This window comes from Acomys minous (genome assembly GCF_964271855.1).
Source record: "Acomys minous genome assembly, chromosome: 1".
In the NCBI taxonomy this organism is placed as follows: domain Eukaryota; kingdom Metazoa; phylum Chordata; class Mammalia; order Rodentia; family Muridae; genus Acomys; species Acomys minous.
The window spans coordinates 55,213,617-55,230,795 of NC_140483.1; the positions used below are offsets into that span (position 1 = coordinate 55,213,617).

Consider the following 17,179-nt stretch of genomic DNA (forward strand, 5'->3'; position numbering starts at 1 on the left):
ATCTGCCACAGGGAGGCGAGAATAGGAAACAACTTCATCCTCACCTCTGACTCAGATGGCTAACATCCTGTCTTAGCAAACAACAGCAAAGATACAGTTGTCTCTGCAATATCGCCACTGCCCAGAATGGATACACCATTGTCTTGTCTTTCACAACTCTGGATTTTAGTTACTAACTGTATACTTGAATAGTTCAATGTTTTTGTAAATTTTTTCTTCTCCCAAAGGTAGTATCATTGGAGAATATAGGAAATTTCACTTAGCTTTATCTTCAAAATAATCATTTCCATCTAAATCATTTACTTCATAAACAGCAAAATAAGAAAATACTAATTTTCTTTCAGTCGTTGTTGCCTGTTTTGTTTTGTGTTGTTTTGTTTTTTGAAACAGAGTCTCCCTAAGTAGCCCTGTCTGTCCTGGAACTCACTCTGTAGACCAGGCTGGCCTCAAATTCCCAGAGGCCTCTGCTGGGGTTAAAGGTGTGGATCATGAACCTTGGATAATTTTCTTTACCCACTGTTTCAAAGCAGGCCCAAAGAGATCAGCTTTTTGCACAAGTGTTCTATGAGGACATATGTAATATGCATATGTATACATATATATGCAACAGTATATGAACACTGGCCGCTGTGCTCTACAGTTTCAAGTTCACCTGTTTCCAAATTTCCCAGGGAGAGACTATGTTTTGTTCTGCTTTACCTAGCTTTGAGAAGACCCTTGGCTTTGTCATCCCAATGTTCAGACACTGTAAGCAGTTCTTGCAGGCGGGCCATGGCTTTTTCCACTGCAGAGTATGGAGCCAGCCCGACTCCTAAGTCTATGAGCCGTCTCATATCATCCAAAGAAAGGGAAGTGGAGTCCAGGCAAGCCTGCTGCACCTCTTCTAGCCAGCGGGCCTGCTCTAAGCGAATACGCATCTCAGCAAGCTGTGGAAGGTCAACATCAAATTCAAAGCTGACGTCCAGCAACGCCTGTAGGTCAGCAGCACTAGGCATTTCCTCAGATAGTAGTTTCTGGCTTTGCTGTTGGAAATCTTCCACTCGATTCAAGAGATCCTAAAAGCAAGCAAGCAAATAAAGTCAAACAATAGAAGTCACACCATAAATAACACTTGAGTACTTGGCTTCTTTCAAACTTAAAATCTGAAGTTCATCTAGGCAATGGTAGCCTACACTTTTAATTCCAGCACTCAGGAGACAGGCAGAGCTCTGCGTTCAAGGCCAGCCTGGTCTACAGAGCAAGTTCCAGGACAGCAAGGACTACACAGTGAAACACAGAAAATTAAAACAAAATAAAAAAAAGAACAAACAAAACAAATCAAGAGATGTAGCCCTCTTCACCAAGCCATGTTGTGTCAGTAATATGAATAAATGAGGCATTATATATTTGCTGGTGGTGACTCTTTCCTACTTTAGTTTTGTTTTTAATTTTTGTGTGTGTGAGAGATTATATACACCTATGTGAGTTGATGTGCATATGCATATAGCGGGTATATGCACCTGTTGATGCAGTCTTGCTTGTGATGACAAGAAAAGGGCATTATGCATGCTTTGTATCTCCAATGTAGGCTCCCTCCCTGAACCTGGTGCTCACATTTCTTTTTCTCAGCTAGGAAGCCAGCAAGTCTTAGCAATAATCCTGTTCTGGGCCCCTTGGAATTCAGGCTAGAGGCAGGTATGTGCAGGAAATCCAACCTCTCTGGTCCTCATAGTTATATAACAAGGTCAAATAACCATCTCTCTGGCTCTTGGGACTTACTATGAAGCTGAGGCTGGTATCATATTTCTGACAGTCCTCCTGTCTTGTGCTCTAAATGTAGGGATTACAAGTGTGGATCACCATGCCAGCTCAGTGGTAACTTTCATAGTAAAAATCTCCAACTTTATCTTTCCTCCATTTTAATCTCCTTATACCCACCCACTATATCCACAAGCATTAATGCATCATTAAAACACCTGCAAATTACTGGCCTGGAGAGATAATGGGTCAGAGGTTAAGAATACTTGCCACTCTTCACAGGGAACAGAGTTGCAGTTCCCAGACCCATGTCAGGTGGCTCACAACCACTGCTATTTCCAATTCTAATGTACCTGATGCTCTTTTGGCCTCTGCAGATACACACACCCAGACACACAAATCAATATACCAATTAACCACCCAAGAGGATTACTTAATAGTGTCAACTGAGTATACAAAATAAAGGATTTACCCGAAGTCCACTGCATATCTTTACATGGTTACCTTTAGCAATGGTGTCTGACTAAGGACACATGGAAGAGCGTACAACTGTGTGACAAACTGTCGGAGTTCATTCACTGTCAGCTGATTCTGAGACTTTCCTCCACCAGACCGATACCTATAAAGACAATGGCCCGAGGAAGCCATGAGGACACATGTGCCAATATCCCAGAAATAAGCTGTAACAGGCTTCTAGGTTCAAGTGCCACAGATTCCAGTCTCAAATCCTCAGAAGGACATACCTTGTCTGCCTTTTGCCATTAAGCAATTGCTGGGCAACAGAAGCACACTTTTCTGCATCCTGTGTGACTAATCGGAGGTGTCGCAAAAGATCATTGTCTGGGAATTTCTTTATTTCTGATTCTTCAATTAAAGCTTTAAAGCTGGCAAGACCTAAAATGAAGAACAAATCGTCACTCCTGTGACCCGCCATGTTATGGTCACTGCTACAGTCTGGCCAATTCTTATACATAAGTGTAACATTAAAACTGTTACATTTAGACAATATTTTTCTGATTTTGTGGGGGTGGGGAGAAGCTGAACAAGTAGTACTTAGAGTTGGTCTTCAGATAGAAATGTTAAGAAATAATGGGTTTAAGTTTTGTTTGTTTTATTAAAGATGTATTTACTTATGTATGTATGAGTCCTCTGTCTGCATGTACACCTGCATGCCAGAAGAGGGCATCAGATCACATTGTAGATGGTTGTGAGGCACCATGTGGTTGCTGGGGATTGAACGCATGACCTCAGGAAGAACAGACAGTGCTCTTAACCTCTGAGGCATCTCTCCAGCCCCTTAAGATTTTTTTAAGTGAAATTATAAGCTGATTTGTGAAAAATAATAGAGAGATCTTATTGTGGCTTAACCTTCTTTGTAGTCCTTTATTTCACTTTATAATTGACAAGAAACTGGTGATATTGCTCCCTTCCACTACATGAAAAGAAGGAGGTGACTTGCGGATCTACAGAAGAGCAGAAGTACTGAAGGGAACAGAGGGTAGGCTCAGCAGCCAAGAGTATGCTGTTCTCCCAAAGACCAGGTTTGGATCCCAGGACACACATAGTGGCTCACGAGCGTGTAATTCTAGACCGAGGGATCTGGCACCTTCTTCTGGCCTCCGTAACCACCGACACAAATTCACAAAAAATATAATCTTAAAAGGAAGACAGTGGCTGTAGAGGTGACTCTGCAGGTAAGAGCACTTGTTCTTAAAGAGGACCCAGGTTGTTATGAGCACCCACACAACTTGTAACCGTCCTTAACTCCATCTCCATGTGATCCAGAGCACTCTTCTGGCCTCAATAGATATGAGGCATGCACGCAGACCCATCCATGCACACACGCAGGCAAAGCACACATATAAAATAAAAATCTTCCATTTTAAAAGAAAGAAAAGGTAACTATAAATGCCAAGGACATTAAACTTTGATTAGAACTAGAAAATATTACGCCAACATTTAATAGAAATCTAATTAATATTATACTGCATTTCAAAACAGCTTTCAACAAAATACATTAAAAAGTCTGGACTGGCCTCTTCCTCCTGAGTGCTGGGATTAAATATGTGTGCCAACACACCTGGCTTGATTATTTTTATATGCATGACAATTTTGGCTGCACATAAGTCTATGTACCACATGTATGCAGTGAATTCAGGGGCCAGAAGGGGGCACTGTGTCCCCCGGGACTGGATAGTTACAGATAATTGTTAGCTGCTATGTGAATGACCAGAATTGAACCCAGGTCCTCTGAAAGAGCTGCCAAGGCTCTTAACCTCTGAGCCAACTCTCCAGGTCTATTTTCTTTAATAAAATAATTTTTGTTCTTTTTTTTTTTTAATGGAGACACACACACACACACACACACACACACACACACACAATCTCTCCTTCCACCTTACTGGGTCCCAGGGATCAAACTCAAGCTCACTGGGCTTGTGTGGCCCAATGTACATTTAGCCACTGAGCTATCTCTCTGGTCCCCAAATCATCCTCCATACTCTATACGGGCAGACTTTACTTAGATGTTGAGACCATCTGCCTCATCCACTTTGGCTTAAAACCTCCTCCAAGGATGTGGAAACCTATTCAGACATAAGAGCTAAGAATAAAACCAGACTGTGTTTTAGTCATCTATTTTTCAGAGACAGGGTTTCTCTGTGTAGCCCTGGCTGTCCTGGCCATAAACTCACAGAGATCAGTCTGCCTCTGCCTCCCAAGTGCTGGGATTAAAGGAGATGCCACCAGGCCCGGCTCCATTCATTTGTTTTGATGAAAACTTAAAAGTTGGCTACAACAAAACTCCAACTGCCCCCTGCTGGCTCGCAAGTCACACTTTGTGCATTACATACTTTTCTTCTTATTGACCTTTGCTTCCAAAGCTTCGTTCACATCTAAGGCCCATTCATTGTAAGACTCTGCGCGGAGCTTCAGTGCATTCATCATGGGGTAGAGGTCATCCAGAGTGTATCTATACCTGCAAACACAACACAAACAACAGGGGGACGGTAACTGGAGGAAGGCAGTGTCTTATCGTCAACATTTCAGAGACCAATAATAGAGATGTCTTTGGACTTTTTAGTAAAGACACAGTGCAGCTACGGAAGATGATCAACAGGTAAAGCACTTTCCTTGAAAGCTAAGAACCTGCGCTCTAATCCTTAAAAGCCACGTGTGTGGTCGGACTAGGCATGGCCACCCTGGCTCATATATTTGAAGCTTGGTCACTAGGGAGTCTTGCTACTTGACAGGGATTAGGAGGTGTGGCCTTTGTTGGAGGAAGTGTGTCACTAGGGGTGGGCTCTGGGATTTCAATGATCAAGCCAGGCCCACTGTCTCTCTTCCTACTGCTTCGGATACAAAACCGCATTCGCACATGAATGTGAACACACACAAACACTAATGCAATAACACACACATAAATACACATGCACACACAAGTACACACAAAGAGAGAAACAAGGGGTTTGATGTTTTCCCTGAGGGAAAAAGCCATCCTCCCTACTTACCGCAGGTTATACTTGTGAGGGTGGCAAGAACACAACTGGTTTACATGATGTAAGCAGACAAGCAGGCCAGGTTTGCAGGGGCAGGAGATGGCAGACATGAAGCATGTAGTTTTGCACTTTATACACTGTCGCTCATCATCTGGCAACAGCTCAAAATCCATTCTTTCTGAGTCAATTACACCCTAAAATGAAATCTGTATTAGAGGCCAAATTTGGAAGGATAACACAATATAAAGGACCCAAAGACAAGTTCGCATTGAATTAAAAACAAACAAGCAAAAAACCACTCCCACCTTAAAAGTAAAATTTAAAAATGCTTATAAAAAAAAAGAAAAAGAAAGAAAGAAAAAGCTGGGCAAAGTGGCAACATGTCTACTAGCACTCGGGAGGAAGAGGCAGGTGGGGCGCTGTGGTCTACAAAGTGAGTCCAGGACAGCCAGGGCTACACTGAGAAACCCTGTCTGGAAAAACAAAACAGAAATGTATTTCCAAAGTGAACATTTCAACTGTATTTTATCCCATCTGACCTCTAGAAGGTCCTTCTGAGATTTCTTTTGTCACTTAAAACCAAACTCTACCATCTTTTCTCGTCTGCATCCAAATAAATCATAAGAAGATCAATTCTGATTAACTCAATTTTGAATCATTAGACTCCTTTGTTTTACCTTAATAGTTTATGCATTTCCGACAATTACAAGTTAGGTCAACAAAGAGAAGCAAAAGTTAAAAATGCTAATGAACATATTTTTCATTTTATTCATGATCTGGACTTCTTGGGCTGTAAATAAAAGGAGACCAAAGACCAAAGACCAACTCTGAATTTGCAGTGAAAATATTGCAAAAGCTAGCTACTATTATTTGTTATGTAACACTTTTAGTTTCAGAGTTTTCTATCTGTATATTTTAATTACATCTACTCCACTACAATGCCCTCCCAGCATCCCCTTCTCAGTTGTTGTCCTTTTGTTTGTTTTTAGTAACCCAGTGGGTCCCAGATGTACATGAGCATGGGCCCCCCAATGGGCATAGACACCCCCTCACTGGTACACCCCTAAGAAAAAAACCATGCTGCCCCCTCCAGCAGCTATCAACTGCTGACAGCTCTTCAGCCGGAGGTGGACTCTACTACACCAGGCTGAAATCCTGGTCCTGGGCAGGTCTTCTGCAGGTCATCACTAGCTACTTTACTGATGTAGACCTTGGCACATCGCTTAAATCCACTAGGCGTGGCTTCTCCAACTATAAAATATGAGGGGACACTTGATGTTGGTGGCCCGTAATGAGCTCCCAATAGACAACATCCCAGTATTCTATCCATAGTAGCATAAAAAATTATTTATGTATATAGCTGACCCAGAAGAATCAATTTTTAAAATCTACTAAATCAAACTCTTAACAGGAAAATGCAAATGAACTAAAAAAGATTAAAAAATAATAATTTTAAAATAAATAACAAAGCGAGAGGTTAGGATTATAGTTCAGTGGGTAGATAGCTTGCCTTATCTGCTGCAAGGCCTGAATTCCATTTCAGCACTGAATAAAACTGAGTGTGTGCTAGCATAAATGTATAATCCTAGGACTGAGTGTGTGCTGGCATAAATGTATAATCCTAGGACTGGGGAAGTAGAAGCAGGAGCATCCCAAGTCCAAGGTCATCCCCTCAAGGCCACCCTGCTTTCTAAAAGAAACTGGGATGCTCACACTGTTATTTCAAAGACGTTTAGAAAATTAGAGAGCTGGAGAGATAGCTCAACGGTAAGCACTTGGATCTTGCCAAGGACCCCAAGTTCAGTTCCTGGAATCCATGTTACAACTGTGCTTATGACTATAACACCAGCTCCAAAACATCTGACATCCTCTTCTGAACTGTGTGGGCACTGAACTCACATGCACAAAATCTATCCCCCCCCATACACAGATAATTAAAAATAAAATGCAGTAGTAAAGACCATTTAGTATTAGCAATAAGTTAGATGCACAGGCTTTAAACAAAGGTACCAAGACAATTCAGAGAGAAGTTGAATTTTAAGAAACTGTGAAGGGAAAACTGGACATTCATTCATATGCAAAATAAACAAGGACAAAAAAACAACAAGCCCCAAACACTTCAGACTTTTGTTGTTGTTTTGTTTGTTTTTCGAGACAGGGTTTCTCTGTGTATCCCTGGTTGTCCTGGACTCTCTTTGTAGATCAGGCTGGCCTCGAACTCAAGAGATCTACTTGCCTCTGCCTCCCAAGTGCTGGGATTAAAGGCGTGCGCCACCACGCCTTTAGCTTTTGACTTTCATTTTATACAAACAAAATTTACTTAAAATGCCTCAGAAGACATTAATACTTAAAAGTATGAGTTACTGGAGAACATCTTTGTATTATGCACAGATGTCTTAAGACGAACAGAGTAAAATGAATACAAGAGGCAAGCTTGTAATCTAGCATGTAGAACTCTGGAGATCAGTAGAATTCAAGGCCATACTGGGGAGGAAGGGCTGGGACAGAGGGAGCAGCATTACTACAATATTATAACTTTATAATTAAAAAAGACAAACCTTTTGAAGAGATATTTCAGAGAAATAGTGATACACAAGATAAAACAGTCAATACAAACAAAAAAGTATAGCTACCTATCAATTAAATCAGCTTTTGTAGAAATGAAATACAGTAAGGAATGACTTTCTAAAATGGTAGTAAAACACCCAAGAATAAGCCAGGTGTGGTGGCACAAATCTTTAATCCCTGCACTCGGGAGGCAGAGGCAGGCAGACCTCTCTGAGTTCAGGGCCAGCCTGGTCTGCAAAGCCAGTCCAGGACAACAAGGCTACACACAAAGATACTCTGTCTCAAAAAACAAAAAGCAAAGAAAGAAACACACACACAACACAGGAATAAATTATAGTCAATGACATGGAATTTGATTTCCAGAAACCTTACCAATTTACGGACAGTTTCCCTTAAAGCTTTTTCATCCTCAATCATAATCGCCATGTCCTTCTGAACAGTTGATGCCACCACAACGTCTAGTACATCAGCCTTGGAAGCCATTTTACATATCATCTCATCGTGGGAAAACACACAATAGCGGTGCAACAAGCGATAATGCTCCACGCACTGGCGGCCCAAAGGTAGCTGTGTCACAAGGCAGAAAGGAAGGGCTTATTCATCTTTTCTTGAAGTTCCAAAACATTTTGACTTACAATATGGTACTACCAAACAATGCAATCTAGGTCAAAACATCTATCAAATGTCAACCCTAAACTGGACTGAGATTCCTAGAGCCCTGGGCCTACTCATCTTTGTGCACTAAAGATCTGGCGCATTAGGTAACTTAGTTGAAAACTGGTTTAGAGAAAAAAAAAAACGTACTGACAATGTGAGTAATACGGAGTATAACTGAAAATATTTGTACATTTCCTCAATGTGCGGACCTGGAACCCTACCTACAGTTTCAGACTGGAGTGTGTGTTACCAGTCTGTAAGCTTTAGTAGCATCAGCCGTATCTGAAGTCACTGATGCTGTTCTTCAGGAAGTCTGGCTACAAGTTAGGTTCCCCAGAACCTGCTGAAGCAGAAGGATGGTTTGCAACAAAGAGCTCAGGTCTAGCCTTGGCAACACTAGAAAAAAATAAAAACAATTCTCTATCCAGAAACTTCATTTAAAACTTATACAATCTGGGCCTAGAGAGATGTCTCGGCAGTTAAGAGCACTGGCTATTCCCAGCACCCACACGGCAGTTCACAACCGTCTACAACTCCAACACCAGTGCATCTAACCCACTTAGGCAGATATACATGCAAGAAAAGTGCCAATGCACATAAAATTAAAACAAAAGAACCAAAGTTCTACAATCTGAAGTGTCTGGGGGCTGGAGATGTGGCTCAGCAGTTAAGAGCAAGTGCTGATTTTTACAGAGGCCAGAGTATAGATCCTAGGACCCACCACTGTTCATAATCATGCCTTCTCTGGCCTCCACTGGTCCTAGCACATGCCTGTTTGGTTGTTTGTGCAGACACACACATACTTAAAAAATAATAAATCTTGCCTGGGGCAGTGGGGTACGTCTTTAATCCCAGCACTCGTGAGGCAGAGGCAGGTAAATCTCTTGAGTTCAAGAGGCCAGCCTGGTCTACAAAGTGAGTCCAGAACAACCAAAGCTACACAGAAAAACCCTGTCTCAAAACACCAATAAATAAATAAATAAATCTTAAAAAGAAAGTGAGAGGTCTTACTACGAAAGAAATGTGAAGTAAATTAAACTCAGCAGTATGCTCATGTCTGAGTTGTCAGGCCATGTGCTATAGTGTTCTATCTCATTGTAGACTGGAAAGGAATTTCTATTATAATAGCAAGATGAACATTTTAAAAAGCATTATATGCTATTTCCATAGGAAAATGGTAGATTTGGTAAAGCTCAACCCATACCCAATTAACTGGGCGTGGTGGTGCCCACCTTTAATCCCAGCACTTGGGAGGCAGAGGCAGGCGGATCTTGGTGTTCAAGGACAGGCAAGGCTACACAGAGAGACTCTGTCTTGAAAAACAAGAACAAAACAAAAACCTCAAAACATACCCAATCAACAGTGCAGAAGTTAACAGCCTCGGCAAAATTAAAACCTTGGTTGAAACCACTGTGGTAGGCTCTTGGAAACGTGATCACAAACTCCCCAGCACACTGATTCGTTCGATAAACCTACAGAAACAAGGATGAGATGTGAAGGTTGTCCAGCAGCATTCTCAAAGACAGTGTAAGAACTATTACATGATTCTCCAAACACATACAGATATATAGATAAGATATATATACACATACATACTTTCCATCAATTAACAGAAAAAAATTACAGTGATAGACTCAGCTGATTTCTGCCACTATATAGAGTAGCACACCAGACTAACAGAAGACAGTGCTCACACCACAAAGATAGGCCCCTCCTAAGAGGCAGGACAGGTACCATCAGGAATGTCCTAAGTCCCGTGATAGTGAAGGGGAAACTGTGAGGCCAGTTTGAACAAGTTCTAGGCCAGAAAGGAAGAATGTTCCATTTATTTTCCTAGGTCCTAAATATAGGGCCTATGTTTTATTCCAATTTTGACAAACAGGAAAAATCCAACAAGAGAAATATTAACAATGAAGACACTGTTTTCGGTAATTACTTTCAAGTTATTTCCATTAACACACACTTAATGGGTCTGAAAATCGTGGCCCCTGAAGAACAATAGCCAAAAGCAGATATACATCCAACACCTACAGGTGTTTATGGTGTGTGGGTGGGTGGGGCAATAAGCAAAGTGCAACACTCAGTTCCTGCTGGGAAGCCGGATCAGACGAAGTACAAGCCTAGTGCTCCCAAAGCCCCAAGTTCAATTCCCAGCACCACCATCAAAATAATCACTCCTACTGAGCATGCTATTTTGGTTAATCATTCAAAACTAAGATCATGAGATTCCATAAAATTCATTGTTCCTTCTTTACAAAGTGTTGGGAATTAAACCCAGGATTTGTTCATATTAGAAAAGCACTCCACTGAACAACATCCCAACCCAAATTCTTCTTGTAAGTAAGAAAAATGCATAAAAGATTCTGACACCAACAGCTGGAAATGGCTCTAAGTTAAGAGCACCTTATAAACATAAATATTTTTGTATTTATAAATAAAATTATAACAAAATTTATATTTTTAAAAGGATGTTAAAACTGGAGTTTCATAATAAACTCTTTTGTATTGTCTAGTAACTTTTTATTTTTTATTTGTTTTGTTTTTTGAGACAGGGTTTCTCTGTGTAGCCTTAGCTGTCCTGGAGTCGCTTTGTAGACCAAGCTGGCCTTGAATTCAGAGATCCACCTGCCTCTGCCTCCCTAGTGCTGGGATTAAAGGCATGCGCCACCACGACCCCAAACTAACATTATTTATTTCTTTATTATGTGTACAGTGTTCTGCATATATGTACACCTGCAGGCAAGAAGAGGGCACCAGATCCCATTACAGATGGTTGTGAGTCACCATGTGGTTGGTGGGCATTGAACTCAGGACCTTTGAAAGAACAACCAGTGTTCTTAACCTCTGAGCCATCTCTCCAGCCTCAACTTTTTATATTTTTGTTGAGTAAAGTTATAAACAATTTATAGTACACAAATCATTAAGGGTAATAGTTATACACATCCAACTATGTTGAACTGTACACTGTTTGCAAAGCAAGTCTGTTCAGTAATGTAGGTTCTGTAGTATAAGTATCTGGCCCACTGGATTAGTGCCAAACAGCTGCTTCTGTTATCAAGTCATATTATGAAAATATAAGACCAAATATCATTTTAACAAGAAAACAAAAAAGGTAACAGAATAGTGAGTAAACGGAGTAGCAGGAGGGTTAACTCAGAACATACAGGCACTTCATGAGTCATCAGAGTGTTGGGGTTCATGATGGTCACAAGCTGGTGGAGGAGATCCGGCTGGGACACAAAAAGCTCTGGAGCTAACTTCTTCATTACATTTTCCAGCTGCTCAGCAGCATATCCTGGGACTCCATACCAGGTTTTTGGTTCACCCCTAGAAACAAATTATAAGAGACAATCATCCATTTGTAACACAACACAAAATGATGTTAACCACTTCATACTTTTCTGACTCGGCTCTTTTTTCCCCTAAGACAGGGTTTCTCTGTGTAGCCTTTGCTGTCCTGGATTCACTCTGTAGACCAGGCTGGGCTGGAACTCACAGAGATCCACCAGCCTCTGGCTCCCTCAGGGCTGGGATTACAGGCATGCTCCACCTCGCTGGCCTTGGCTTTGCTTTTTAGACTAAGCTATAAACAAATGCTCAAATCAAAGAAGTAGCGTGAGAAATATGAGTGGAACGTGCTGAGTGCATCTTCCCTCGCAGTACCCAGATGAGACTCTGTACCTGAGGCCCTCAACCCCACTCTGCCAAGGTGCAGGTGTCTAGAGTTTCTAAGAATACAAACAATCACATCTGCTACAGGACAACAGTAACTGCAACTCCCTTCAGCCACTGAGCAGGAGTGACAACCTTCTACCTTTCTTGGACCTTGCCCATTCTAGTGGGAAAAGTTTAACTCAAACACTAATAAGGCAATGAGCATCTTGAAAGAGCTCTTATTCTTCAAAGGCACTTTAAATTGTTAACCAGTTAATGTGTGCCATCCCTGTGAGGTACGAAAAGCATCATCTTCCTGTTATGGCTGGGCTATTGCTAAGGGAGGCAGAACCATGCTGCATATCCACATGCCAACCTCTTTCTTGTGGTACATCCTCAATATTCCTCTGTAGGGTTCGGGTGGGTTATGAATTTCAAAATATTTTTTGCACTTCTAAGTAGGAGAAGTGTATATGGGAACAGATGTAGGAAAAAATGGCTTTGGGTGAAAAGTTCAGATAGTAAAGTTCAAATGTCTGCATAGATTAGAGAGATCTACTAAGTGTTGTGATGTCAGAATTCAGCACAACAAAGGAAACTGATAATCCCAAGTACCAGCTCCTCCCCAAAGGGATATGTGGGTCACCATGACTACCAAATGAGATTTCCTGTAGCAGGAGGAGTGGAAACTACAATGCCTCTTGCCATGTTAGGAACCACTATTCCTAGAAACATGCTATACTTGCAAAACAGTGTGTGATTTCAGAGGATTTTGTACAAGTTTTGTAAAGCACTCTAACCTGATAGGAAATGCAATCTAAAAGAAGCTAAAACACAGAACCTGTACCTTTGGGCAGGGGCAGCACATATCTGAGAGGGGGAGTGTTCCTCCCCAGCTCACTCAGAGGCTGCACACACAGTTCTCACCAGTGCAGGTAGTTGATGGAGTAGCTCCAGTGGTCCTCAATATGCCAGCAGAAGGAAGAAAAGCACATGCCCACATACAGCCAAGGCAGTTTCATGCCGCATATGTCAGCAGTAATATGAGCAAGGACAGACTGCTCCATCACGGGCATGTTGTTCAAATTCCAGCCACTATCAAGATATTCCTAAAATGAGCCAGAAAAAAACAGATAAAGTTTTAGCTGTATTCTAACACTTTTGAAAATGTGTCTCCGTTCTTGTTATATTTATTTACATTTTTACTTGTGAGTGGTGGGTTGGTACATGAATACAGGTACTCAAAGAGATAGAAGAGGCCATCAAATGTTTTGGAGCTAAGAGGCAAAGGCAGAGCCAGGCTTGGTGGCACACGACTTTAATCCCAGCACTCAGGAGGCAGAGACAGGTGGATCACTCTGAGTTCCAGGCCAGCCTGGTCTACAGTGTGAGTCCAGGACAGCCAAGGCTAACAGAGAAACCCCGTCTTGAGAAACCAGAAAAAAAGAGAGATAGGCAGTTGTGAGCAGCCTTACCCGAGCCCTCTAAAAGAGGAGCAAGTGCTCTTACAACTGTTGGTCCAGGCCCTAGAATTTTACTGCTACAGGTTATCTACAGAGATCCTTCCAAATAAAATACAGGCCTTAGGGGTTGAAGTAGAGGTGCCACTAGGACGTTTTCTAGTTCTATCTGGCTTAGACTTTAAGTGGCCTGAACTATACACATGCTGCCCTTTCTGTTTAGTTTTAGGACATAGAACATAAACTAAACATAAACATGAAGTTCACAACCAGGAAAACAAACCTACATCTTTAGAAGCTGGGATAGTGAGCCAGGCAGTGGTGGTGCACACCTTTAATCCCAGCACTCCGGGGCAGAGAAAGGCAGATCTCTGTGAGTTCGAGGCCAGCCTGGTCTACAAAGTGAGTCCAGACAGGCAAACCGTGTCTTGAACCCCACCCCCAAAAAGAAGCTGTGATAGTGTAAGATAACAGGGGCTATGCTGAAGAAGTAGTAATGAAAATAAAAAGGCAAAGAGGGAGTGTCAGCTGGGCTGTCCTATTTTCTTGTTTACTGTTGATTTCCCATATGTTCAAGTGTTCAGTCTGTGGAGATTAGTCAAGCTATATACACTTATATACTTCTCTGCGTGGATGTAAAATGTAAAATGAACACCATATATATGGTGGAGGGAACGCGACACTGTGCTGAAAGTAACTGTAAATATTTCAAACTAATGAAAACAGCACTTTAGTAACACAATTTCTAAAGCACTTAAAAGGGCTTTTATTTGTCACAGTGAGGATGCCACTACTCCAGGACTCTACCCTTTAGACTAAGGTCATGCTTTCAGGTACAGAGCTCTGTCTCAGGCAACAAGTCCTACAGATGGAGCTAACCTCTTCCTCGGGGGAAATCTTGATTTTCCCATCTCGAACAGGAAAGCCACTACCAAATTCTTTTGAAGCAATATCGGCTCCATACTCCACTGTGACATCTTCTTCAATGGTGCTTACCAGCCGCCAAAACTCCTTCTCCACCAGCTCTGTGGGAACCATCTGGAAGTACAAAAAAATTCAGTATTTTTTTTTCACTCATTGACAAACTGACTAGTTAATAGATGGGAATTACAGATTACCCTTCAAAGAAAATTTCTATCCATAATTTCTCTGAGTCAGGCAATAATTCTATTTTATTTCTCTCGTTCTTTCTTTTTCTTTTTTCTTTTTTTGGTTTTTCAAGACAGGGTTTCTCTGTGTAGCCTTGACTATCCTAGACTCACTTTGTACACCAGGCTGGCCTCGAACTTACAAAGATCCACCTGCCTCTGCCTCCCAAGTACTGAGATTAAAGGTGTGTGCCACCATTGCCTGGCTTAACAATTCTATTTTCTAAAACAAATTTTATAATTAAAAATTCTAAAAATGGGCTGGAGAGATGGTTCAGAGGTCTGGAGTTTAATTCCCAGCAACCACATGGTGGCTCACAACCATCTACAATTTGATCTAATGCCCTCTTATGGGTGCAGGTGAGTATGTGGGCAGAATATGTAGAAAACAATAAGTAAATAAATCTTTACCAAAAAACATCAAACAAACAAAAATTTATAAAACTAAGAATTCATGTTCCTTGATAATGAACCCAGACACAACTACAAAAAGAGGACAAAGAAAAGTAAAATAATGTTGTTTGTTTTGTTTTGCTTGTTAATACTGAGAAGTACTTTTGTATTTTGAGAACTATAACACCTAACTTGGTTAATAAAAGTTATTCTTAATACATTATTTGACTAAACCTGGCAGGAAATAATACAAAAAAATGTGAATGCAAAAAATAAAAAAAGAAGGCTAGAGATGGTTTGGTCATAAAAAGCACTTGTTGCTCTTGCAAAGGATCCCAGCCGCATGGGAGCCACCTATAGCTCCAGATCCAGAGGATCCCAGGTGCACAGGAGCCACCTATAGCTCCAGATCCAGAGGATCCCAGCCGCACTGGGAGCCACCTATAACTCCAGATCCAGAGGATCCCAGCTGCACAGGAGCCACCTATAGCTCCAGATCCAGAGGATCCCAGCTGCACAGGAGCCACCTATAGCTCCAGATCCAGAGGATCCCAGCCGCACAGGAGCCACCTATAACTCCAGATCCAGAGGATCCCAGCCGCATGGGAGCCACCTATAGCTCCAGATCCAGAGGATCCCAGCTGCACAGGAGCCACCTATAACTCCAGATCCAGAGGATCCCAGCTGCACAGGAGCCACCTATAACTCCAGATCCAGAGGATCCCAGCTGCACAGGAGCCACCTATAGCTCCAGATCCAGAGGATCCCAGCTGCACAGGAGCCACCTATAACTCCAGATCCAGAGGATCCCAGCTGCACAGGAGCCACCTATAACTCCAGATCCAGAGGATCCCAGCCGCACAGGAGCCACCTATAACTCCAGATCCAGAGGATCCCAGCTGCACAGGAGCCACCTATAGCTCCAGATCCAGAGGATCCCAGCTGCACAGGAGCCACCTATAACTCCAGATCCAGAGGATCCCAGCTGCACAGGAGCCACCTATAGCTCCAGATCCAGAGGATCCCAGCTGCACAGGAGCCACCTATAGCTCCAGATCCAGAGGATCCCAGCCGCACGGGAGCCACCTATAACTCCAGATCCAGAGGATCCCAGCTGCACAGGAGCCACCTATAGCTCCAGATCCAGAGGATCCAGTGCCCTCTTCCGACCTCCATGGGCACCAAGCACACATGTTCATCCACGCACACAAAACAGTCCCACTTAAAAACAAAACTGAAGCCGGGCGTGGTGGCGCACACCTTTAATCCCAGCACTCGGGAGGCAGAGGTAGGTGGACTGCTATGAGTTTCATGCCAGCCTAGTCTACAAAGTGAGCCCAGGACAGTAAAGGCTACACAGAGAAACCCTGCCCTGAAAAACAAACAAACAAGCCATTCAACATGACTAATTATGCAAAAACATAAAAATAAAAAGCCTGAGGAGTCAAAATAAAATTTCAAGTAGAATATGCATTAAAAAGAAAACATTTTGGGTAAGCTAATGTTCATGAAATAAAGGATTATCAGGTTCATTAATCCACTGGTGGAATTCTATAGGGATCAAAACTCTCATCTAAACCTTTATGTGTGTGTTATCACCTGTTTATATTTCTAGAGTAACAATGGAATATTATGTAAGGTTTACAATCTAATGATTAGACAATAAAATGTAATAAATATGGTGGGTTTGTTGTTGTTGTTGTTATTGTTGTTTTTGGGTTTTTGTTTTTTGTTTTGGATTATCCTGGACTTGCTTTGTGAACCAGGCTGGCCTCGAACTCAGTGATCCATCTGCCTCTGTGTCCCAAGTGCTGGGATTGAAGGCCTGCCCTACCACTGCCAAGCTAATGAATGTGTTCTTAATACTGCAAACAGTGCATTACTTGGTACATAGTAATCTTTCAATAAATTTTGTATTGAAACTGTTGGACTACAAGAACTGTCCTGTTTTCTTCATTGGTGTAGGCTGTTATTACTGACTAACAGAAGCTACATAATTGAGGTTCATTCTCAAAAAAAGTAACATAGTTCTTAACCCACAGCTGGAGAGAGCGGCTGGGGGCAC

At 42.0% G+C, this 17,179-nt stretch overlaps 1 protein-coding gene across 1 annotated transcript in view; it reads right to left on the bottom strand.

Moving 5' to 3' along the window:
• The window catches only part of KDM5B (lysine demethylase 5B), a 69,883-nt gene that overhangs the window by 16,664 nt on the left and 36,040 nt on the right, over positions 1–17,179 (bottom strand). Inside the window, exons 10-19 of the mRNA XM_084796134.1 lie at positions 14,453–14,611; positions 13,041–13,222; positions 11,624–11,786; positions 9,812–9,931; positions 8,175–8,369; positions 5,247–5,428; positions 4,590–4,714; positions 2,481–2,631; positions 2,242–2,356; positions 700–1,055 (exon numbers count right to left, since the gene is read on the bottom strand). Of these exons, the coding sequence (XP_084652260.1) occupies positions 700–1,055; positions 2,242–2,356; positions 2,481–2,631; positions 4,590–4,714; positions 5,247–5,428; positions 8,175–8,369; positions 9,812–9,931; positions 11,624–11,786; positions 13,041–13,222; positions 14,453–14,611 (1,748 nt within the window). The remainder of the gene's footprint in view (positions 1–699; positions 1,056–2,241; positions 2,357–2,480; positions 2,632–4,589; positions 4,715–5,246; positions 5,429–8,174; positions 8,370–9,811; positions 9,932–11,623; positions 11,787–13,040; positions 13,223–14,452; positions 14,612–17,179) is intronic.